We start from the raw sequence: 24,090 nt of genomic DNA on the forward strand, positions 1-24,090 counted from the left end.
GAAAAAGCGGTTGATTTGCACTTAACCCTATTTGCTCTGGATAAGAGTGTCTGCTAAATGACTAAAATGTAATACAAAATGTATATATTTCAGGATTGAAGGCACCAAAGGAGAGGCCAAATTCCAGATCCCCCAAACAGTAGGCACTGATAGTGCCTGGTACACAGCCACAGCCATTAACAAAGCTGGAAGAGATACCACTCGCTGCAGGGTCAACATTGAGGTGGAAACTGCTGAACCTGCACCAGAGAGGAGACTCATTATTCCCAAGGGAACATACAAGGCCAAGGAAATTGCAGCTCCAGAGTTGGAATCCCTGCATCTACGTTATGGCCAAGAGCAATGGGAGGAGGCTGACCTATATGACAAGGACAAGCAGCAGAAACCACAGTTCAAGAAGAAGCTGACGTCCGTCAGGCTGAAGCATTCTGGTGCTGTCCACTTTGAATGCAGACTGACCCCTATTGGTGATCCCACTATGGTTGTTGAGTGGTTACTTGATGGCAAACCCCTTGCAGCTGCTAACAGATTGCGCATGGTTAATGAATTTGGCTACTGTAGTCTTGACTTTGAAGTTGCCTATGCCAGAGACAGTGGTGTCATCACCTGCAGAGCCACTAACACGTTTGGTGCCGATCAGACCTCGGCTACACTGATTGTAAAGGAGGAGAAGAGCATGGTGGAGGAAACTCAGTTACCTGAGGGCAGGAGGGGACTACACAGAATTGAGGAGATGGAGCGCATGGCTCACGAAGGAGGTCCTTCTGGAGTCACTGCAGATGAAGGGGCTGAGAAGACAAAGCCTGAAATTGTGCTTCTTCCTGAGAATGCAAATGTGCAGGAAGGTGAAATTGCAAGGTTCCGTTGCAGAGTAACTGGTTATCCTACACCTAAGGTCAACTGGTACCTCAATGGGCAGCTCATTCGCAAGAGCAAGAGAATGAGACTTCGCTATGATGGCATTTACTATCTTGAGATTATCGATATCAAGTCATACGATGCAGGAGATGTCAAAGTGTTAGCAGAGAACCCTGAGGGCACAGCTGAGCATCTGGTGAAGCTGGAGATCACACAGAAAGAGGACTTCAGATCTATTCTTCGTCGTGCACCAGAGCATAAGGCCCCAGAGCCTAGCACCATGGCTGAACATGGCAGAGTTTCCTTTGATGTGGTTAAGGTTGAAAAACCAACTGCCATCAAAGACACCAAAGAGGTAGTGCAACTAAAGAAGACCGAAAGAGTCATCCATTCAAAAGCCACAGAGGAGACAGACGAGTTGAAGGGCAAATTTAAGCGCAGGACAGAGGAAGGATATTATGAAGCCATCACTGCTGTGGAGCTCAAGTCTCGTAAGAAGGATGAGTCCTATGAGGACATGCTTAGGAAGAGGAAGGAAGAACTGCTTCACCATCAGAAAATGTTGTCTGAGGCTGAGAAGAAAAAAGAGGAGGAACGCAAGGTTCATGTTCCCTCAATGAAACCAGAGAGAGTAAAGCTCTCTCCCAGCATGGAAGCTCCAAAGATCATTGAACGCATTGCTAGTCAGACCGTGTCTCAGATGGAAGAAGTTCACTTCAGAGTCAGAGTTACCGGTAGACCAGACCCTGAGTGCCAGTGGTTCAAGAATGGAATTCTGCTGGAGAAAACAGATCGCATTTACTCATTCTGGCCTGAAGACAATGTATGTGAATTAGTGATCAAGAAGGTCACAGCAGAAGACTCTGCTAGCATCATGGTCAAAGCCATAAACATTGCTGGAGAGACTTCAAGCCATGCATTCTTATTGGTGCAAGGTAAAGTAATAATTTCAGTAATTTTTCTACATTGTTCATAGCATTAGTAGCCTATTGTCTGAGGTTGTGACACAAGATGCACAGTAGTAATGTTTCAGGGCCGGTCCTCGTTAGTACCAGGTGCTATAAGCAAAAAAATAAAATAAGCTGCCATTGATCATCATTCAGTGGAAATTATTAAATTATTGCAATCTGAAACCTAGATATCAAACCTTATTTAAATCTGTGTAATTGATATTCTGTATGAATCACGGCATCCCTGATACATTATACCATCTTCATCCTTTTAGCAAAGACAGTCATCACCTTCACACAAGAGCTAGAAGAAACCAACGTGAAAGAGAAGGACACCATGGCGACCTTTGAGTGTGAGACCAATGAGCCTTTTGTCAAAGTCAAATGGCTGATGAACAATGCAGAGATTTTCTCTGGAGACAAATACAGGATGCACTCAGACAGAAAGGTTCATTTCCTTTCTGTACTGACCATCAACATGAAGGACGATGCAGAATACAGTTGTGCTGTTATTGAAGATGACCACATCAGGACCACTGCCAGACTCAATGTGGAAGGTTGGTCATTTTTATTACCACTGGTGTACAAGTACTTTAATGACTGGGTTCTCAGATACAGATTAAGCCTAGTCCTAGACTAAAAAGCAGGTTCATTGGAGAAGAACTAAGTTTAATCTGTGGGAAACTTGTCCTTTTTCATCAGTAAATGTACTCTTTGTTTTCTGGAATAGATATACTAACAGTGCTCTCATTATACAGGTGCCCCACTGTCAATTGTAAAGAGGCTGGAGAACATTGAGGTGCCTGAGACCTACTCTGGGGAGTTTGAGTGTGAAGTGTCTCGAGAGGATGCTGAAGGTGTTTGGCATTTTGAGAACAAGGAGCTCACTCCCAGCAGCAAGCATGCCATCTCCTCCCGCCGAGGACGCCACAGTTTATCTGTGAAAGATGTAAAGAAAGAAGACCAGGGAAAATATACATTCACCACGGGTGAATTCAAGACTAGTGCCTCCCTGAAAATGAAACGTGAGTGTTCTAAGGATGAGGATTTCTATCTAGATGAAAGACAAAAATTATATAGTTTTTTCATGACCTATTAACATGTGTAGTTGCATGAAATCAAGTCTTACTTCAATCTCTTCTCCTTTAGTGCGCCCTGTGACCCTGTTGCACCCCCTCTCTGATATGACAATCTGTGAGGGTGACATAAGCCAGTTTGAGGTGCGATTCTCTCAAGAAGATGTTGAGGGCACTTGGATGAAGAATGGTGTTGTCATTGAAGCTTCAGATCGCATCCACATTGTTATTGACAAGCTCATCCATAAACTTCTCATAGAGGATACAGGCAGGCTTGATGGTGGAATGTACTCCTTTGTAGTTCCTGCTCAGGACATTTCCACCACTGCAAAGCTGACTGTTCAAAGTAAGTGATTTGATTTCATACTGTCCATACTAATTTGGAGTATTTCTTTATTTACTAGGCCTTATCGTGTTGTCTTTTTCTGTGTGTATTACAGCGATTAGCATCTTGGCCCCACTCAAGGATATTACATCAGTTGAGGGCACCAAGGCTGTTATGGAGGCTAAAATCTCTGCTGCAGATATTAGCTCAATTAAGTGGTTCCACAATGACAAGCTTGTGATGCCCAGTGAGAGAATCCAGATTGTTCCAAAGGGATCCAAACAGCGTTTGGTGTTCAATAGGACCTTCGCCTCTGATGAAGGAACCTACAAGCTATGTGTTGGCAAAGCTGACTCGAGCTGTAAACTGATAGTCCAAAGTAAGCTTTTGCACAAGTGATTAAATGCAACATAACTTCATACAATACTTTTTGTCAGTTACAGATATTATCCAACTACAACATACTTAACTTTTTTTTAACAGAAATTTCAATTGTGAAGCAAATGGAGGATCAAGTTTGTACAGAGACACAGCACGTCACATTTAATGTGGAGGTGTCCCACCCTGGCATTGATGGTATCTGGACCTTCAAGAAGCAACATCTGAAAAATGATTCCAAGTACAAGATAGTGACCAAGGGCAAGAACCACAGTATGACTGTCATTAACACCATGAAGGATGAAGAGGGGCAATACACATTCGCTGCTGGTGAACAGACATCCAGTGCAAAGCTTACCGTGTCAGGTAAGATAACTCTTGTCAAAAAAGTGCATTACACTGTAAACATATACACGTTATGGTGTAAAAGTTCAGTTGGATATTACAACAACCATTCACCTACCAAATCTAAAAACTTTTTAGGGCAGTTACCCAATTGGAGGAAATAAATCCAAATGTATTTGTGTTCCCAGGTGGCGCTATATCCAGACCGCTGCATGACATCATTGTGGCTGACTCTCAGACAGCTGAATTTGAGTGTGAGGTGGCCAACCCAACTGCTGAGGGCAAGTGGCTGAAGGATGGACAACCTTGTGACTTTGGTGAAAATGTCAGGAGTGAGAAAAATGGAGCTGTCAGACGTCTTGTTATTGTCATCACCAGACCCAATGACATCGGTGAATACACTTACCAGGTTGCAAACTCCAAGACAACAGCCAACCTGAGAGTTGAAGGTAGGTGTTACCTCCAGAGTAGAAATGTTAACTTATTTTCAACTGGTGTTAGCATTAATATATGACTATTATATTATTACTATATGCCTGCTGTTATGTCATGTTTGTGTTTGATTTCATAGCTGTGAAAGTCAAGAAAACCCTGAAGAACCAAACTGTCACTGAGACACAAGAAGCAGCATTCATTCTGGAGCTCACCCATGAGAATGTGAAGGGCTCACAATGGATTAAGAATGGTGTAGAGATCCAACCTAGTGAGAAATATGAAGTCACCGTTGATGGCATGATCCACACCTTGAAGATCAAGAACTGCACCATACACGATGAATCAGTTTATGGATTCAAACTTGGAAAACTATCTGCTAATGCCAGACTGAACGTTGAGGGTAAGTTAATATTTTTATGGTCACAAATTGCAACTGTTTGTTTACTTAAGATTTTGAAAGTTTTGACTCTCAATCTTTTTTTCAGCAATTACTATAACGAAGAAGCCTAAAGATGTGACATCACTATTGGATGCCACTGCCTCTTTTGAGCTGAGCCTGTCTCATGATGACATCCCTATCAAATGGATGTTCAATAACGTTGAGCTTAAACCAAGTGAAAACATCAAAATGCTGTCTGAGAGAAAAGCTCACAAGCTGATAATCCAGAATGTGGATGACCACAAGGCAGGAGAGTACACTGCTATGGTCGGACATGTGCAGTGCAGTACTCATTTATATGTTGAATGTAAGTGTTGACACATGAACAAATAGATGACTTAACCCACACATCAAATGTATCTTCAATATATTCATTATTGTTCGTTCTCTCCAGCTCTGCGTGTCACAAAACCCATCAAGAACATTGAAGTCCCAGAGACCCAGGTGGCCACTTTTGAATGTGAAGTGTCACATTTCAATGTCCCATCCACCTGGCTGAAGAATGGAGTGGAGATAGAAATGAGTGACAAGTTCAGGATTGTGGTGCAGGGCAAACTTCACCAGCTCAAGATCATGAACACTGGCAGTGAAGACTCTGCAGAATACACCTTTGTCTGTGGAAATGACAGAGTCTCTGCAACTCTGAAAGTTAGCCGTAAGTTTTCAACTAACCTGTACTTGAAATAATTTGTATCACATAGGTCTTTTTCTCTAATGACATTGTTTTTTTCCTTAGCCATTTTGATCACCTCCATGCTGGAAGACCTCAATGCACAGGAGAAAGACACCATCACATTTGAAGTGAATGTCAACTATGAGGGCATCACCTACAAGTGGCTGAAGAATGGTGTTGAGATTCGCTCCACTGACAGATGCCAGAGCCGCACCAAACACCTAACTCACTCTCTCACCATCCGAAATGTTCATTTTGGTGATGGTGCAGAGTACAAGTTTGCTGCTGGCTCTGCTGCAACTACAGCCAGCCTATATGTTGATGGTATGTTTTTTTTCATCCAGACCCTTTCTAAATATTCATCAAGAAAGTAATTTTTCTGTTGTTCATTAATGTATTTGCTCTCTCACAGCACGTGTTATTGAATTCACCAAGCACATCAAAGATATCAAGATCACAGAGAAGAAGAGGGCCACATTTGAATGTGAGATCTCTGAGCCTAATGCTCAGGTGATGTGGATGAAGGATGGACAGGAGCTGGAAATGTCTGAAAGGTACGTCTCATTCATTTATTTGTATATTATTCCTGTGAGATTCCTGTGAAATGCTACATTTGAATGATTCCTCTGTATCTTAAGAGTTATTTCTAAAATGCCTTGACAGATACAAGGTCTCCACTGAGAAATTCTTGCACCGTCTAATGATCCAGTCAGTCCGCCTGTCTGATGCTGCAGAGTATTCTGTGGTCGCTGGTGCAAGCATGTCAAAGGCTCATCTCACCGTGGAGGGGCGTGACATCCACATCACAGAACCCGAGGAGAAAGAATTCACGGTGAATACGGACAACATTACATTGAAGGAGGACAGTTTAAAACTGAATAGTTTAAAAATTATCAGTGTTAATATGAACATTTGTATTATTTATTTTCAGGTTGTTGAGAAACAAAAAGCGTCGTTTGAGTTTGAAGTCAGTGAGGACGACGTTGAAGGTCGCTGGCTGAGGAACGGTGCTGAGATGCAGTTCAACCTTGACGATAGGCTCCACTACATTGCCATTAGAAAGGTCCATCGCATGACCATCTCTGAAACCTATAGAAGTGATGCAGGGGAGTACACATTCATCGCTGGCAAGAACAGGGTCGTGGTGACTCTACATGTCAATAGTAAGTGTTTGCTCTCTTTTAACTCCCAATAACAAAAGTCACACTGAAATAATAATGCCATTTTCAAATAATGCAAATTTCAAATATGTTTTTACAAGGATGTATTTAAACAACTAAATCACAGGGTTTTTCTTCTTAAAAAAAATGTAAACTACCCAGTTTTCCCTAAGCTTGGTGTTCCTTCCTTTCTTCTCATCAAATGTCTTTGTTTGTTCCCATAACTTAGTCCCTGAGCCACCTCAGATAATTCGCGGCATGCAGGCCCTGTCTGTGGAGGCTGGCAAACCTGCTAGATTTTCTGTGGAAGTGACTGGCGTCCCCCAGCCCCAGGTGTTATGGTACAAGAACTCCCAGGCTCTCTCCCCTGGTTTCAAGTGCAAGTTCCTGCGTGAAGGAAATGAGCACACTCTGCTTCTCATCGAAGTGTTCCCAGAGGACGCAGCCTTGTACAACTGCGAGGCCAAGAATGACGTTGGGCTTGCCACCAGCTCAGCACCACTCAATGTGGAAGGTAAAGTGGAAAAACAATCACATATAAAGTACTGAAATAACCTCTTAATGAAAAAAGGGAAAAAAAAAGAAGATTTATTTTATTTCAGTTTCAGAAGTCGTTTCTCCTGACACTGGATCTCCACTGTCCAAGCCTGTGATCATAACACCAATGAACAACACCTCAGTCAATGAGGGAGAGGCTGCTAGGTTCCAGTGCAGAATCTCTGGTGAAGGTATCTATCTCTACTTCCACCACTAGGCCTATCTCTTACTTTGTTCTCTAAACTGTTCAATTAAAATAATAATAGTATTGCATTATTCATAAAAAGCAGCATTAATAATCTTGCATTATTAATACTATTGACATTAACCAAACGTTTCTCTTGCTAGATCTAAAGATCTCTTGGTACGTCCATAAGAAAGAGATCGGCCAGTCCGATGCCTTCAGGATGTCTCAGTTCGATGACACCTGCCAGCTGGAGATTTCCAGAGTGTACCCTGAGGATGAAGGGGAATACACCTGTGTTGCCAGAAACTCGGCAGGAATGGTCACTTGCGCAGGATATCTGGCACTTGAAGGTGAGTAAAAGTCTTAATGAACATAGTTAGTTCTGTATGTCCAATTTAAGTGTGCTTTTGTATTGTTAAAGGTTGAAAATAGATACCATTTGTCCTAGAACTTATTTTTGCTCTATGCGTGTACTTGTATGATTCAATTGATCTTTCTCCTTATCTTCCTATTGCCCTGGGGGATAATCTGTTTTCAAAGTTATTCAAATTTTCTTTACTCGTAGTATAGGTTCATTTTGATAGCAGTTGATTGTTGACCAAATTACACTCTTCTAATTCTCCCAGATCAAAATATGAAATCTGTAGCTAGGCAAAGTGTGTCAAGCACTGGGGGAACAATGATCAGTCATAAAATGGAAATGTATTCAGAAGGGTACCAGTCAGTGGATGTCAGTGGATCACACAGTGTACAGACCTATGAGACTGTGTCTGAGATGTCCACAATGAGGACGTCATCTTCATCAGTAAAGATGGTTGAAGTGACCACTGTTGAGAATTCTGAAATGAGCATCCCTAGAAGCCCTAAGTTGCTCTTGAAAATGAATGACGTCAAAGTTAAAAGTGGTGAGATGGCTCAGTTCAACTGCTCGTTCGACGGGCAACCCTTTACTGAAATAGTGTGGGATCATAATGGAAGGAACCTCACAGACACAGAGAGGGTGAAACGTACCCAAAATGGAGGTGTGCTGTTGCTTGTCATACTCAATGTTCAGCTTGGTGACCAAGGGACATACCTCTGTACCACAAAAAATAAACACGGAGAGAACAGAACTTCGGCACAACTCACAGTTGAAGGTGGATACAGTTTCTATTTAATATTTCCACTCTCTGGTCCATTTCACCTCCATTCCGCTTGATTCTTTTGTAAAACCTTTAAAACTTTTAATATTTCCTTTAGATTGTAACCGATTGGAATATAATGTAATAACATATTTATTTTGTAAGTATAGTTTTTTCCCCCATTCAAAGCATGCCCCTAATACCATCTCGCCATCTTACTAACTCCCAGTGTTTAGATCTAAGATAACCTCTTACTGATGTCCTCTGACTGATGTTCTTAATACCTAATAAATCTCCCTTAACTTTATTCTCACCCAGCCAAAGAAGTGAATCCCAAAGCCGAAACACCCATCCCTTCCGATTCTGTCAATAAAGACTCTAAGACAGACAGGGAGTCGTCTAAAAAGCCCTCTGACCAAGACAAGCAGGAGTCCTTAAAGAGTCTTGGACCTCTACCTCCATTCTCACAAAGAACTCAAAGGCAGATAAGCCATGAGTATTACCCTGATGTTATACCCTATGGAGAATACGAATGTGATTACATTGGTGCCACCTACCCAGAGTTCCTTGTGACACTGTCCCCAGAAATCCTTGCCAAACCTAGAGACACCGTGTCTCTCTTTTGCGTTATAAAGGGAATTCCTACTCCGTTTGTTTTCTGGCTACACAATCGGTTGATTGTCGAAGAGTCCATTTCTTACTCTCTGAAACACAAGGGGCCCTTGTGCTGCTTAAATGTTATGAACGTTGGTCCTAAGCAAGGGGGCGTTTACACTTGCAAAATTGTCAATTCAGCTGGAGACGCTGAATGCAGCACAGTGATGAAAGGTTGGCAACTGCATGCTTTGGTCCTTACCACCAATATGCACTCTTGGCCGTTATTGGCCGTTCTTGTCAATTCCACATTTCACACTGTTCCAAACTATTGGCCGTTCTTGTCAACTCCACATTTCAGACTGCTTTCAACTATTGGCCGTTCTTGTCAACTCCACATTTCACACAGCTCCCATACTGCCCTATACAACAAGAAAAATAGATTATAAAATGATAGCTCATGGACAAATGTGCTAAGAAACAGGTTGTCAAGTACACTGACTTAAATGTGAAAAGAGAGAGAGATGTGCTCCATTTACAACATGCTTTCCAAGAGACGGAATTCACTGTATGATCACATCGAAACCAAAGCATGTCAGATTGTTTTCATCATTGCAAAATAGATGTTGACAATATGGATGTAACTTATGTTACCTGGTTCTAGCAGTAAGTACTATATATATATATATTTGATAAAAATCACTAATTTATAAATGTTTGTCTATTGACAGTGGTTGAAAAGGAGGTGGAGAAAAAGGAAAAGGAAGTTAAAGGTAAATATATTTTCTTTATCATTAACATGTGATTGAATGTCAGATTCCTGGACTCAGATTAAGCCTATTCCTGGACTAAAAATCACTTTCAGAGTTGGAGGTTCTTTGCAGACCATGAGTCGGCTTGATCTGGAACTGGGAAACAGGCCCTTTATCTTTTTTTTTGCACAGGCCCATATCCTCTATATGTTGGGCATGTGACTATCCTGAACGGTCATAATATTTGCCTTGAATTGTAATGCAATAGGTGAAACCTACATGGCTATTATGTGAAATTAAAATAATGCATGTTTTTTGTCTTGCTGATTTCAATTCAAGAGGTGCTATCGTTAAAATGTGTTCCTTTATTTATTGCTTTATTGTTTTTTAAATCTTAATATTTATACATTATTGTAAGTGATAACATTATGTAATTATTTTACTCAGCTTTCTCTAGCTTCACTGTCTCAGCTGAAGAGGAAAAACAGGAGTCTTACTTCACTGGTCTACAATTAGGCAAAAGCAAAACACTTGAACTCAAGCCAGAGTCCAAACTTTATTCTAGTACAACAGAGAAGAAAAAAGAAAAGCCTGTTTTTGTGACCCAACTCTCACCAGTAGCTGTCACTATTGGAGACATAGCTAGATTTACTGTCACAATATCTTGTCTTCCAAAGCCTAATGTCCAGTGGTTCCACAATGGTCGGGTTATAACAAGTTCATCAGTTTACACATTTGTTCAAGAGCGAGACGAATATACCCTCGTCATTAACAAAGTAGAGAAGGAATTTGAAGGAGAATACTCATGTACTGCAAGCAACAGGTTTGGCCAATCAACCTGTACTACTTTCTTGAACATCCAAATAAGTGACACAAAGAAACCAGAGAGGCAGGTTGAGAAAATGTTCAAACCCACTGGCCAACCACCTGAATTTATTAAAACTATTGAGCCTGTACAATGCTCTGAAGGTGGTCTAGCTCTCTTCAAGTATATTGTCACTGGGAATCCTCTTCCAGAGGTTCAGTGGCTTAAAGGTAGTTATCAAATTCAGCCCAGTAAGTATTGTATTGTGGTGAACAACCCAAATGGCTCTGGCTTCATCAACATGAAGGGCATCCAACAGCAGGACAGTGGCCTCTACACTTGTAGGGCTTCCAACCCATCTGGGGAGGCCTCTTGTAGTGCTGAGCTAATCGTGTTCAGAGAGTCTGTCTCTATATCTCAGCACCAGGAACAACATGTGGTTGTTCAGAAACAAAAAGGTTATAAAGTATCCATGACTGAACAGGCTACAGAGTCACGCTTGTACATGGTCAACCTTCCTGGAGAAGCCAGGGCCAGAGATCAGATGGTGTACACCATAGGTACTGAGGAGAGACAGGTTATTTCCAGTGAGCAAGTGGACACCCTTAGAGAGTTGGATATCTCTGCTGCTACCCTTCATAGAGAGCAAGTCACCCACCAGGCTGCAGTGCTGCAGTCACATGAGGTAGAAGAGAGAGTGTCTGTGACTCCCACCAGACCACCTCCAGCCTCAGCTGCGCCTATTAAACAACTGCATATGGCCGCTTTTACATCTGCTGTCCAAGAGAGCCAAAAGCTCATAGAGCAACATTCTGATCGTATCCAAAGTCCGGAAATCTTAGAGCTTGAGCCTGCAAGGGAGCATCATTCAAACATAATGTCTGCCACATCAGAAGAGGTTATTCCTCTAATCACCGTGAGAACTGAGGTTTTAGGAGACAGAAAACCAGAACAGATTAAGTCATCTAAGGAACCAAAACAGGTTGTCAGTAGTCATCTAGTTGAAACCAGGTTACCAATTCTGAAAGAGAAATTAGGTATAACCACTAGGCCTGAGGAAGAGAGAAGCTTCAGAGTTACAGAGGGTGATAAGATTTTATATACCGCTACATTGACTGGGCAACTGCCACTATCAGAGCGCCATTGTGATACGCTATCAACATCGGATAAACCCACTCAGTCTCTGCTAGAGAAGGAACGTCCTAACCCAGTGGTCGCACCGGTCAGTGAGACTCAACATACTTTATCCAAAGAGCAGAGATTTGAAATACACAAACCTAAACAAGAGAGCGCTTTGGTAAGTAAAGATAGGTTATTGAAATCAGCCATGAGTGCTGAAGAAAAACATCTGCTCCAGACTGAACACTCAAAAGCTATTCCAGGTTTGGAAAGCGCGATGTCTTTGCAATTTGAAAAAGAAGAAGAACAGCTCTTACATCTACAGGCGATTAGTAAGCCAGATATATTACAGTCTGAAGGTAGATTTACTTGCGAGAAGCCATTGCCAGAGAGTGCAGATGCAAGAAAAAGCCCTACTTTGTTGCACACAGTCACCCACAATGAATGGAAATCTGTCACTTGTGAGAAGATATCTGAGTTTTCAGCTCAGCTGGACACAATTTCAATTGAACCAAGAAAAGAGGCCAAAGCTCCTTTACATCTTCAGTCTATTCAGTCAGAAAGTGTATTACCTAAAGAAGGTATACTTAGTCCTGAGAAGCCAGATCAGCAGACTGCAGTACAGAAACAGGAAAGAGCCCGCAAACATGCAGCAACCTCAGAGGATAAAAGGGAGTTTAGTGCAGATTGTTCCAAAGATCTTGATGTGTCCGTGACAGGAGTTCAGTCAGAGCTTAGAACAGAACACAGACCTCAGAACATTCTTCAGGTCACATCAATGCCCATGCAGATATCCAAAGAAACACCATTTACTAGTGATGTCAAACAGCACCGTGCATTAATCCAAAAGGAGGATCGCTGGAACATTATGCACTCAGTAACTGTGGTTGACACTCAAAGTATAGAAGAGGGGCATACCATAAATTCGAAAGCAAATGATGCATTCAAACCTGTAGTAAAAATTGAACCAAAGATCCCAACAAAGCCTGTCTATATTGAAGAGAAGGCAATAGCAACTGAAGGTTGTGCCATTTTACATGCAGCTGAACAGGATTTTGCTGTTCAGATCCACGAAGGTCAGTCAGTGAGACAATCAATATTATTGGAGGAGAAACACATCATTGTTGGTGAGCAATCAAGTGAAATTGGAAAATCCGCTGGATTGGTTGTCAGTGTAAAGACTCAGCCTAAAGGTGTATTATTTGTGCACGAGTCTCAGGAGAGCCAAGTTCTTCCAAAGGAACTTACCTTTGTGATCCCAATGCCAAAACCAACAAGTTTGGGCATCAGACATCAGTTGAAAACTGCGCTTCAGTCTGCTGTGGCTTGTGACCAGCCACTTATACTAGCAGACGTTGTTGAGAGATTGGAGGCTGTTGAGGTACAGGAAGTGAAGTTAGGCAGGGAAACTAAGGGTGCAATGTTCACCTACCTTATCACAACACCAGGTGCCTCCATGGAAATAACAATTGCTTTTGAAGGAGAATACCCTCAGACTGCTGATCTGAGGACAGAACTCCAAGCAGCTTTCCATGCTATAGTTTATAGAGAGCAACAGACCCTCATTTTGGACCAACCTGGCACAATGCAAATAGTCAAGCCTCAGAAAACAAATGTTAGCAGTGCAAAATCCAAAGAAATGCTATCATCGGTGGTGGAAACTGTCAGAGTAACAGAGAGTGCAGAGGGTTTCGAATCCCCTGTAACACAGTCTGCTGCTCAGAAGACTGAAACGATGGCTTCGTTCCAAAGCATAACAGCTCAGGATCGCACTGTGGTGCATGAATCCAGGCAGACTACTAGGCAGGAGACCAGATCTGTGACAGTAAAAAGCCATGATGAGAGAGATGTAGGTGCTGCAGATTTAACCACAGCAGTACCCTTCGCCTCTGTCCCTGTCGAACAGTCTCATGTGTTTATACAGAGAGAAACGATGGAGGAGTTTCTGTCAGAGGCAGTTATGATTAGTAAACTTCCTGAGCAATTCACTAAAGCTTATCCCATTATTGTAACTCCCCTGGAGGATATTTGTTCAGAGAACAATAGCATGGTTACTTTTAGTGTGACCATAATGTGTGTCACAAAAGTTAACTGGCTTTTCAATGGAAAGTTGGTCAAATCTGGCAAAGAATTTAAGTGTTCAAAAGACCATGACACATACACACTAGTAATCTGCAAGATTGTCAAGGAGAAGCACGAAGGAGCATATGTCTGTGAGGCTGAGAATGAAGCTGGCAAGGCTACAACAACATCAAGACTCACTGTTGTCTCGAGAGGTTGGATAATGGGGATATTTTCATATTTTCATAAAAATAGTAACTAACGCGACATAAACTTCCATTGGTGATTCCTAGCATGCATTCACTTGACTTTACTTTAAAATCACTATAAATTAACAGTAATATTTTTCGTTGATACCACCCCCATATCCTCCTACTTTCTTGTTCCAAGGTATCTTCTTTTTACCCATATCACTCTCTTAAAAATCCACCTCTGGTCCATTCCCCGTCATCCTCTTTGACTCCACATCACTCTTGTCTTCCCCATTGAGTCCTGAAACCCTCTTTTTGCATGCCTTCTTGGACATCTCATCTTGGTCTCATTTTCTTCATTGAAGTGTTTTGATCCAAACCTAACATCATTTCCCTCCACAGTCCCTCCTGGTCAGTCCTGTTTTGCAACCTTCCATCCCAGGTTCACCATTTCACCACTTTTAACTACATCAACTAGAATCATAGCCAGTGTGCTAATTGTACTATTTTCTTCCCTTTCCCTGCACATTATAGTGCCACCGGTTTTCAGGTACAAAATCCAGCCCCTGGAGATCAATGTTGGCAGCGGAGCCAAGTTCGAATGTGAGATTGAAGATGCACCAAATGTGCAGTTCAAGTGGTTCAAGTCTGGCACTCCTATCAAAGAGAGTTCAAATTGCAGGATCATCAGTCGGCAACTGACATCTTCATTGGAGCTTCTGAGCCCAACCAAAGCTGACAGTGTTGAATATACCTGCAAGGCTACAAACCAGAATGGCAGTGACACCTGTGCCGCCAATCTCAACGTAACTGGTGAGTGAACTGAACTTTTTCTTAATTTATTTCAACAGGTTGTTGTACCAAAGGTTATGGTTTTAGGAATATGATGTGCTTCTTCCCTCCACAAATCTAGTTATGGTCTCATCTATACTCGCTAAAAAAGCTCAAACAAATCATCTCCCTTGTGATTTGTCAGGTTATTGGATTTTGTCAGGTTTTGAAATAAATCTTAATATGTTGTTAATTATTATGTTTTATTATGTATTTTTTCCCTTTGTTATTTTCAAATTTCATAGAACTTTTCCCACCTGCCTTTATTACTAAGCCTGATCCATTGACATTGTATGTTGGGAAAAAGGCAAACATTCAGTGTGTAGTCACTGGATCTTCACCGATGACTATTGTCTGGCATAAAGACAACAATGCCATTTCTTCGGGGGGAAACTACAAAATCTCCTCAGAAAAGAATAAATATATTCTTGAAATATCAAAACTTGAACTTACGGATCAAGGTGTTTACCTGTGTAAAGCGTTCAACAGTGTTGGAACTGCTGTGTGCAGCATGGAGATGAAGGTCATCAACAAACCCTATTTTGTGAAAACACTTGAATCAGTGTCAGTCGCTGTTGGAAATCCACTGCACCTTGAGTGTCAGTTGGATGAGGATACCGGAGTGTCCATCACCTGGATAAAAGATGGCAAAAAGCTCCATCAAACAATGGATTGTAAACAGTCTTTTGAAGATAAGATGGTCACTCTTGATATTCCAAAAGGAAAACTTAAAGACACTGGAAACTATGTCTGTACAGCTGCCAATGATGCTGGAAGCACAAGTTGCTCCACTTCAATAAAGGTTCAAGGTAAGCCTAATCAGTTTATTTCCAAGCTTTCTGCAGTATTTGTGGCACAATATATATGCAGTTATGGAAATTAACATCTTTGGATTATGATCAGATAGATTTATAGATTTTGCAATATCTTCACCCATCTGTATCTTTTGGCTGCATCTTCAACTGCCTTTTGACAAAATCTCATACTTTTAACTTGTATTTGCTCCTCTTTTTCTGAGTTTTGTTCATTAGCAATGACTTCTTAAAACATTGTTTTGAATTGTTCAATGCATACATCCTGCAGAACCCCCAGTCTTTGTAAAGAGACTGGAACCCAACTTGGTTTGGAAGCAAGGCATAAGTGCACGTTTGCAGTGCACAATCAAAGGGTCACCTGAACTCCATGTCACCTGGTTTCTGAATGACAAAGAGCTCTCGGCTGGCGAGAAATACAAAATCACTTTCAAGGACGGTTTTGCTACTTTGGAGATCATTGAAATTGCTTTGTTAGACAGTGGAAATTACACATGTGAAGTCCTGAATGAAGCTGGCTGTGAGAGCTGTAGCACCAAGTTAACTATAAAAGGTTTGTTGTGTCAGTTATGTAGATAATTACGATCTTTGATATTGTCTTCTGAATATTATGTTATTGTGAAATTGTATCAAATATCTCTTCTCAGAACCACCATCCTTCAAAAAGGAATTGCAAATGGTTGAAGCAGTCAGGGGCACTGTTGCTCTCTTCCAATGTGAAGTTGCAGGCACTGCCCCATTTGAATTCAATTGGTTTAGGAGTAAGAAATCACTCACTTCCGATAGGAAATACAAGATTGTTTCTCAGGACTCGATTGCTTCTTTGGAGATCTGCTCATTTGAAAGTGCAGATGTTGGGGAATATCAATGTGTTGTGTCAAATGATGTTGGTTCAATCACTGCAAAGACAATTGCCAAACAGAAAGGTTAGTTAAAACCAAACACTTTCATGGAGGATATTCTTCTTCTTCTTATTCCTCTTACCTATGTATTCCTCTAAATTATAATGACTATTATTGCTATAATTGTAATTTTTTTTAGAACCACCATCATTCGCAAAGAAGATTGAGAACACTACAGCAGTTTTGGGCAGTGCTGTTAAACTTCAGGGTACTATAAAAGGCTCTGCCCCTATTACTGTCAAGTGGATGAAGGATGCTGAATGGCTTAGGGATGATGACCCTAATATCACCATGGCATTTCAGAATAATATCGCCATTTTGACAATAGCAGCTGTTGACATTTGCCATGGTGGAAAGTATACTTGCCAAGCAGAGAATGAGGCTGGTCAGCAAAAATGTGAAACCTCTTTAGCAGTTCAAGGTTAGATTCAGAATATTTCACACAAGTATGTTATTTTGGGCCACTGTTGATGTTTCAAATCTAAAAATCTTTGTATAATTACATTTTAGAACCCGCTAGAATCTTAGAGAAAGCCGCATCCATCAACGTGACTTCAGGGGAATCAGCAACCTTGGAATGCACAATTGCAGGAAGCCCGGATCTTAAAGTGAAATGGCTCCAAGATGGAAAGGAGATTACAGGAGGCCGAAAATATAAAATCACTCTTAAAGACAATGTAGCCATCTTAAAGATTGTTGCGGCAGAGAAAGGAGGCACATGTGAATACACGATGGAAGTGTCCAACCGCGTCGGAAAAGACCAGTGCTCTTGTTCAGTCACAGTGCTAGGTTTGTTTTGTAGTTTATGCTTTTTCCATAATTACGACTTGAGGAGCCACAAGAATGTTATAATGAAACAAGTTATATTCTCCTCAACAGATCGTGTTCTTCCACCATCTTTCACAAAAAATCTTAAGAAAGTTGATGGAAATATTGGTAACAACATTACTATGGAGAGCAAAGTATCTGGATCTCAGCCCATGTCCATCTCTTGGTACAAAGACGATAAAGAAATAACGTCTGGACAGAAATATCAACTTGAAATGAAAGAAACCACGGCTTCATTGGGAATAACCCAAATTGAAAAGTGTGATGAGGGAGTATATACATGTCGGGCAACAAATTCTGCTGGATTTAAAGAGAGCAGTGGAACCTTGTGTGTTAAAGGTTAGAATAACTATACTTATTAGAGTAACATAGTTTAATAGTAGTATAATAGTGTTACATTCTTTTGGCCATAATGAAGCTGAACGAACACATTCACATTTTGTCTCTTCCAAACTGATTTTAGAACCTCCAATCTTCACATTAAAACCTGACAACCAAGATGTCGTACCAGGATCTACTGTTGTCTTGAAGTCTGCTTTCACTGGATCAGCTCCTTTTACGATTAAGTGGTTCAGAGAGGACAAGGAGATAACCACTAGAGGCGCAAGTTTTATCAAGAAAGACGCTTCTTCAAGTTTCTTGGAACTTCACTCAGTGAAACCCAGTGACTCGGCTAACTACACTTGCCAAGTGGCCAATGATGCCGGGAAGGTGGCACACTCTGCAGTCTTGTTTGTGAAAGGTGCCTTTTCTTTGATCAATTATGTATATTTTTTTGTACAGCTTTTCTTGATGTTACTGTCTTCTGAAATAATTGTTATCATCAATTATTTCCAGAACCTCCTCAGTTTTCAATGAGGCTTGAGCCATTAAAACTGGTGAAAAATGGACAACCACTTACATTGACGTGCAAAGTCACTGGCAGTCCTGTGATCAATGTTAAGTGGCTTAAGAATGAGACTGAAATCACTTCAAATGATAAATGCAGACTGTCCTTCACTGACTCAGTTGCTTCACTGGATATTGTGAACTGCTCTGTTGATGATAGTGGAGATTATGTTTGTGTGGCATCAAGTGATGCTGGTAGTGACCACTGCAGCAGCACAGTTACAGTCAAAGGTGTGTATTCAGTATTCACTTTTACAGTTTATCTGTACTATGTCATTGTCTGTGTAGAATAATAACTTTACTTTATCTTTGTTGTAGAACCTCCCATGTTTGTGACAGCTTTTGAGTCCAAAGAAGTTGTGAAAGGGTCTGATGTTATATTCGAAGGAGTTATTTCAGGCTCAGCTCCATTTGAAATATCTTGTTATCAGGACACCAAGCAGATCAGAAATGACAAAAGGCATAAGATAAATATACAAGATGGTGTAGTCACTCTTCAGATTCTTAAATGTGAGTCTGGGGATGCTGGAAAATACCAATGTAACATAGAAAACGAAGTTGGGAAGACAACATGTGATTGCCAAATGACATTAAAAGGTTGGTTAAAATTCTCCATTACATAAATATACTGTAGCTATCTGTATTTGATAGACTGTGACCTGTTGTTATTATTGAATTATATCTTGACATGTATGGTCTTCCTTCAATAGAACCACCCTCGTTTGTACAGAAAATAGAGAACATCAGTTCTTTAGTTGGCTCAGAGATTTCTATGCAGTGCACTTTAAAGGGATCACTGCCCATGACTGTATCATGGATAAAGGAGGATCATGAAGTTAAAGAAGGCGAACATATACAGATATCTTATGAGACCAGAACGGCAGTGTTAACTTTAAGAAACACTCAGATGACACATGGTGGAAAATATATTTGTCAGGCACAGAATGAGGCTGGAAGTCAGAAATGTCTTGCCACGCTTACAGTCAAAGGTTGGTTGGATATTTATTTAGGTCTTTAACTTTTGCAATTTATACTTTTTATCACAGTATTGTACTATTGAATAGTGGATTGTTCATTTAATATTTTGTTTATCACAGAACCTGCAAATATTACTGAGCGAGTCAAGTCTATCAGTGTAACAACAGGAGATCCAGCTACTCTTGAATGCAGGTTCTCAGGATCTAAAGTCCTCAAAGCCATGTGGCTGAAGGATGGAAGAGAGCTGACATCAGGTCAAAGATACAAAGTACAGAGCAGAGATAAGAGCTCTGTACTGAAGATACTCTCTACAGTGAAAAGTGATAGTGGTGAATACACCTTTGAGGTTTCAAATGATGTTGGACGCAGCACTTGTGAGGCTTCAATCACTGTCCTAGGTTTGTTGATCAGTGGATAATTTTTATTTGAATCAATCTTAAATGTATGTATACCCCGCCGTCTTACAGTGTACAGCTACTCACCATATACTATTTACTTTTATGATAGATCAAACTATTAAACCATCTTTCACAAGAAGACTGGAGAAAATGGAGAGTATCAAAGGATCTTTTGCCCACTTGGAGTGTCTTGTGTCTGGATCCCTGCCAATATCTGTACTCTGGTACAAAGATGAGAAGGAGATCAAGAGCGATGAGAAACACAAATGCACATTCTTTGAGAACTCGGCATTTCTAGAAATTACTCGTCTTGATAGTGCTGACAGTGGCGGCTATACCTGCATTGCTAGTAATAAGGCAGGCAAAGACCAGTGTTCTGGTGCCTTGCTTGTGAAAGGTTTGTTAGCTTTGGATTGTCTTTTGATGTTAGATACAGTGTATATCCAGTATATTGGAAGGTAACAGCAACTTTGACAATGCACATCTTCCCCTTTAATCAACAGAACCGCCATCTATTCTAGAAAAACCTGAATCAATGGATGTTTTGCCTGGATCAAAGGTTCAGTTTAATGTCCTTTCGTCTGGCACGCCACCCTTGACCATGAAATGGTTTAAAGACAAGAAGGAGATCTTATCAAGCTCGGATTGCTCTGTGATTAAAGATTACAACTCTACTTCACTGGAGCTCTTCTTTGCCAAAACGTCAGACTGTGGAAACTATGTCTGTGAAATACATAATGACGTCGGCTCTGATGTTTGCCAGGCAACGCTCTTTGTCAAAGGTTGGCATTGACCTTCAACTTACCTTTGTTAATATAATTGGGCATTTTTATTGACGTTAATATGTATTTACGAATAGTTCATCTTTTTTGCAGAACCTCCCAGTTTCCTTGAAAAACCTGACAAATTATCAGTTGTGAAACTTAGAGAAAATAAACACTTTGAGTGCCATATTGGTGGCACTCCAGAAATACAAGTGCACTGGTTCAGAGATGGGAAGGAGATAAGTCGCAGTGACAAATACAAAATGTTCTTCGTTAAGTCTGTGGCGAGCTTAGAGATAATTGGTGCTGATGCCAATGACAGTGGAGTATACTTCTGTGAGGCCCGTAATGAGGCAGGCAGTGAGAGCTGCAGCATGGAGTTAGCCGTGAAAGGTTGGTTTAGCCTACTTCCAGTCTTTTGAGCCAGTAATTCAACATTTTACTCAGATGTTTATTGACACAATCCCCCCACTCATTTAAACCTGCTTCCTTATTTCAGAGCCCCCAGCATTTATTGGAGAGTTAACGCCTGTTGAAGTCGTGAAGGGCTCTATGACTGTCTTTGAATGCCAAGTGGCAGGAACTGGTCCATTTGAGGTTACATGGCACAAAGATAAAAAGCAGATCAAAACCAATAAGAAGCATGCAATTTATAAATATGGTAATGTCATGAGCCTGAAAATACAGGAATGTGATGCTTTAGATGTTGGTGGTTATCAGTGCACAGTTTCAAATGAGGTGGGAAGCTGTTCGTGTAGCACCACAATGTCAATGAAAGGTTAGTCACTTATGATGATCATTATTTCTCTAAGTCAATTTTCACATTGAAAATGTCAGCATTTTCAATTTATTATTCTGATGAAATGTTTTCTTCACATTAGTGAGACCGTCTTTTGTAAAGAAGATGGAAAATGCTTCCTCTGTTTTGGGAAGTGTCGCTACATTTCAGTGTGTTGTGATGGGATCGCCATCTCTGTCTGTACAATGGAAAAAAGATGAGAACTGGATCTTGGTAGATCCTAAAACTGAAAGGATCTTTGAAAATAATGTGGCAACTCTAAGGATTCCGATCTGTGAGGCCTGTCACAGCGGAAAATATACCTGCCAGGTCGCAAATGAGGCTGGACAGGACAAGTGCTTTGCAACCCTGATGGTGCAAGGTGTGTCTTTGCTTGATTTAAATGATGATCAAGTTTAACATTTTGAAGTTGATTGTTACGTTTGTAGCTAATCCTCATGTCTGCTTGTTTGTATTTTAGAACCACCTAAGATTATAGAAAAACCAGAGGTGATAAATGTCACTCTAGGTGATGCAGTCAGTTTGGAGTGCAAGGTCTCTGGCACCCCTGAGATCAAAGTAAAGTGGACAAAAGATGGAATAGAACTCACACCCAGCAGGCAAAATAAACTTAACTTTGAGAATAACCTCAGTAGTTTGAAGATTCAGTCTACACAACTGGAAGATGCAGGGGATTACCTGTTTGAGGCGACAAACTCTGTTGATACCTGCAGCTGCAAGGTTAAATTGATTGTCGTAGGTCAGTGCAAAATTACTGTGAATTTCTCAGTTCTAAAAACCTTTGGAATACAAAAGTCGATTTTACTCTCCATTGCTAATGGATTTTTGTTGTTGTTTTGAAACAGAACAAGTCATTGCGCCTACATTCATCAAGAAATTAATGGAGACTCAGGAGGTTTTGGGCTCTGTAGTTTATATGGAATGCAAAGTCGCTGGTTCTTTGCCAATATCAGTGCAATGGACCAAAGACGGCAGTGTCCTTGCAAGTAAAACCAAGTATCAGTTAGAGCAGAAAGACAACACTGTGTCTTTGGAAATTAAGAGTTTTGAGGAAGAGGATACAGGGGAGTACTTGTGTAAAATCACAAACAAAGCTGGAAGTAGTGATTGCAGTGGTGCATTAAAAGCAAAAGGTCAGAGTCATACTTTTAGTTTTTACTTTTACTCTTAAATCTTACTCTTACATTTCTCTAGGCACCAGTTGATGAACTCGTCTCTCATGTAATCTTTCTTCCAATGGTTTTTAGTGCCACCGAGCTTTGTATCTGAACCTGAGTCCCAGGCTGTCATTCCCAAAGCCACTGTACACTTCCAGGGTGTATTTCAAGGAACACCTCCTTTTACAGTCAAATGGTTTAAGGATGACACTGAACTGATCACTGGACCATCCTGTTCAGTTGGACTGGAAGGATTATCTTGCTTCTTAGATCTTTACTCAGTTGGATTTTTGCAAAGTGGAACGTACTCTTGCCAAGTTAGCAATGACGCGGGCACTGTGAAGTGTACAACCAATTTATTGCTGACAGGTTGGATTATACTCTCTTTTTGCCACCCTTCATTTATTTCATTCCATCTCTTTTTTTCATTTTCATCGCTCCTTCATCACTCTGCCTATAACCCATGCGTAACTATTTTTTTCCAGGGTTGTCTTTCTATGTAATATAACAAATGTATTCTCCCATCTAGCGAACCATTGGCTTCCTCCCATCATCATCCCATTCTTTGTTGCTGATAATTTTTCAATCCTTGAAGTTTTCCAAATTCTAACTTCATATTCTTGGGCTTTGCAGAACCTCCTGAATTCGTACTGAAATTGCCACATACAACGTTCGTGAAGCAGGGCGAGCCACTCCATCTTGAATGCAAAGTTACAAGTGCGCCCTCTCTGCGAATGCAGTGGTACAAAAATGACAATAAGATAACAGATGGTGACAACTGTAGAACTTCATTTGTTGACTCAATGGCAGTCCTTGAGCTGTGCTCCACAAGATCTGCTGATGATGGAGTTTACACCTGTGAGGCACAGAATGATGCTGGGGCTGTAAACTGCAGCACCATCATCACAGTGCAAGGTCAGCCACTGTAAAGGGACATTGCCTTTTGCAGTTAATTCATTCTCTATAGCATGAACCTGAATGTATGATTCCTCCTCCCTTTCACTGACAGTGACTTATTTTTGACATTGCCTTTTGCAGTTTATTGTCTGTGTTATGATGTCAGGTTTTACTTTAAAATAGTTGCAGCATGAACCTCAATGTATAATTATTCATTGACTTTCCCACCCTTTTTAAATTCCATTGATTGTGTTTAACTTACACCAATCACAGTTAGCATGGACTACAAAGCATGATCCTTTGAAGCCCTCTTTTCTCTTATGATTGCCAATATCCACTTGCTTGGGTAGATGCAACTTGTTTGCCCTGGAATCTTGAAACCTGCTTGCCCTGGAATATTGAACTTTAATGAAACTGATCGGCCAATTGGGTTGTTTTTAGATCCACCAAGTTTCATGAAAGTACCGAAACCTGTAGAGGGGATCAAAGGAAAAGATGCTATGCTATACTGTGAACTGAATGGCACAGAACCCTTTAAGATAATCTGGTACAAAGACAAAAAGCCACTTAAGGAAAGCAGGAAATATAAGATGATGAATGAGAGTAGCTCTGCCACTCTCCATATTCTTGCAGTGGACCCCTCAGATGTTGGTGAATATGAGTGCGGGGTCACAAACAAAGTAGGATATGAAACATGCCATACAACAGTTACGCTCAGAGGTCAGTAAACTATATCTTCAATGGATGTTCAACATATCTTAGTTATATTCATACATACAACATTACCAATATGATTGCTTCACCTCACCACAATCAATCCTTTCTCACTA

General features: G+C 40.8%; 1 protein-coding gene across 1 annotated transcript in view; it reads left to right on the top strand.

Annotated features, from left to right (window-relative positions):
• The window catches only part of ttn.1 (titin, tandem duplicate 1), a 178,750-nt gene that overhangs the window by 17,149 nt on the left and 137,511 nt on the right, over window positions 1–24,090 (top strand). Inside the window, exons 19-58 of the mRNA XM_052522660.1 lie at window positions 94–1,793; window positions 2,084–2,365; window positions 2,567–2,833; window positions 2,958–3,230; window positions 3,325–3,588; window positions 3,693–3,953; window positions 4,121–4,381; window positions 4,504–4,767; window positions 4,853–5,113; window positions 5,201–5,461; window positions 5,543–5,803; window positions 5,892–6,033; window positions 6,143–6,311; window positions 6,411–6,642; window positions 6,869–7,153; window positions 7,242–7,367; window positions 7,525–7,713; window positions 9,810–9,851; window positions 14,541–14,819; window positions 15,083–15,646; window positions 15,921–16,202; window positions 16,297–16,575; window positions 16,691–16,972; window positions 17,062–17,340; window positions 17,431–17,718; window positions 17,843–18,121; window positions 18,217–18,498; window positions 18,586–18,864; window positions 18,978–19,256; window positions 19,365–19,643; window positions 19,753–20,040; window positions 20,147–20,425; window positions 20,519–20,800; window positions 20,907–21,185; window positions 21,289–21,567; window positions 21,667–21,945; window positions 22,052–22,339; window positions 22,454–22,732; window positions 22,997–23,278; window positions 23,702–23,980. Of these exons, the coding sequence (XP_052378620.1) occupies window positions 94–1,793; window positions 2,084–2,365; window positions 2,567–2,833; window positions 2,958–3,230; window positions 3,325–3,588; window positions 3,693–3,953; window positions 4,121–4,381; window positions 4,504–4,767; window positions 4,853–5,113; window positions 5,201–5,461; window positions 5,543–5,803; window positions 5,892–6,033; window positions 6,143–6,311; window positions 6,411–6,642; window positions 6,869–7,153; window positions 7,242–7,367; window positions 7,525–7,713; window positions 9,810–9,851; window positions 14,541–14,819; window positions 15,083–15,646; window positions 15,921–16,202; window positions 16,297–16,575; window positions 16,691–16,972; window positions 17,062–17,340; window positions 17,431–17,718; window positions 17,843–18,121; window positions 18,217–18,498; window positions 18,586–18,864; window positions 18,978–19,256; window positions 19,365–19,643; window positions 19,753–20,040; window positions 20,147–20,425; window positions 20,519–20,800; window positions 20,907–21,185; window positions 21,289–21,567; window positions 21,667–21,945; window positions 22,052–22,339; window positions 22,454–22,732; window positions 22,997–23,278; window positions 23,702–23,980 (12,005 nt within the window). The remainder of the gene's footprint in view (window positions 1–93; window positions 1,794–2,083; window positions 2,366–2,566; window positions 2,834–2,957; window positions 3,231–3,324; window positions 3,589–3,692; window positions 3,954–4,120; window positions 4,382–4,503; window positions 4,768–4,852; window positions 5,114–5,200; window positions 5,462–5,542; window positions 5,804–5,891; window positions 6,034–6,142; window positions 6,312–6,410; window positions 6,643–6,868; window positions 7,154–7,241; window positions 7,368–7,524; window positions 7,714–9,809; window positions 9,852–14,540; window positions 14,820–15,082; window positions 15,647–15,920; window positions 16,203–16,296; window positions 16,576–16,690; window positions 16,973–17,061; window positions 17,341–17,430; window positions 17,719–17,842; window positions 18,122–18,216; window positions 18,499–18,585; window positions 18,865–18,977; window positions 19,257–19,364; window positions 19,644–19,752; window positions 20,041–20,146; window positions 20,426–20,518; window positions 20,801–20,906; window positions 21,186–21,288; window positions 21,568–21,666; window positions 21,946–22,051; window positions 22,340–22,453; window positions 22,733–22,996; window positions 23,279–23,701; window positions 23,981–24,090) is intronic.

This window comes from Oncorhynchus keta, chromosome 7 (assembly GCF_023373465.1).
Source record: "Oncorhynchus keta strain PuntledgeMale-10-30-2019 chromosome 7, Oket_V2, whole genome shotgun sequence".
Lineage (NCBI taxonomy): Eukaryota > Metazoa > Chordata > Actinopteri > Salmoniformes > Salmonidae > Oncorhynchus > Oncorhynchus keta.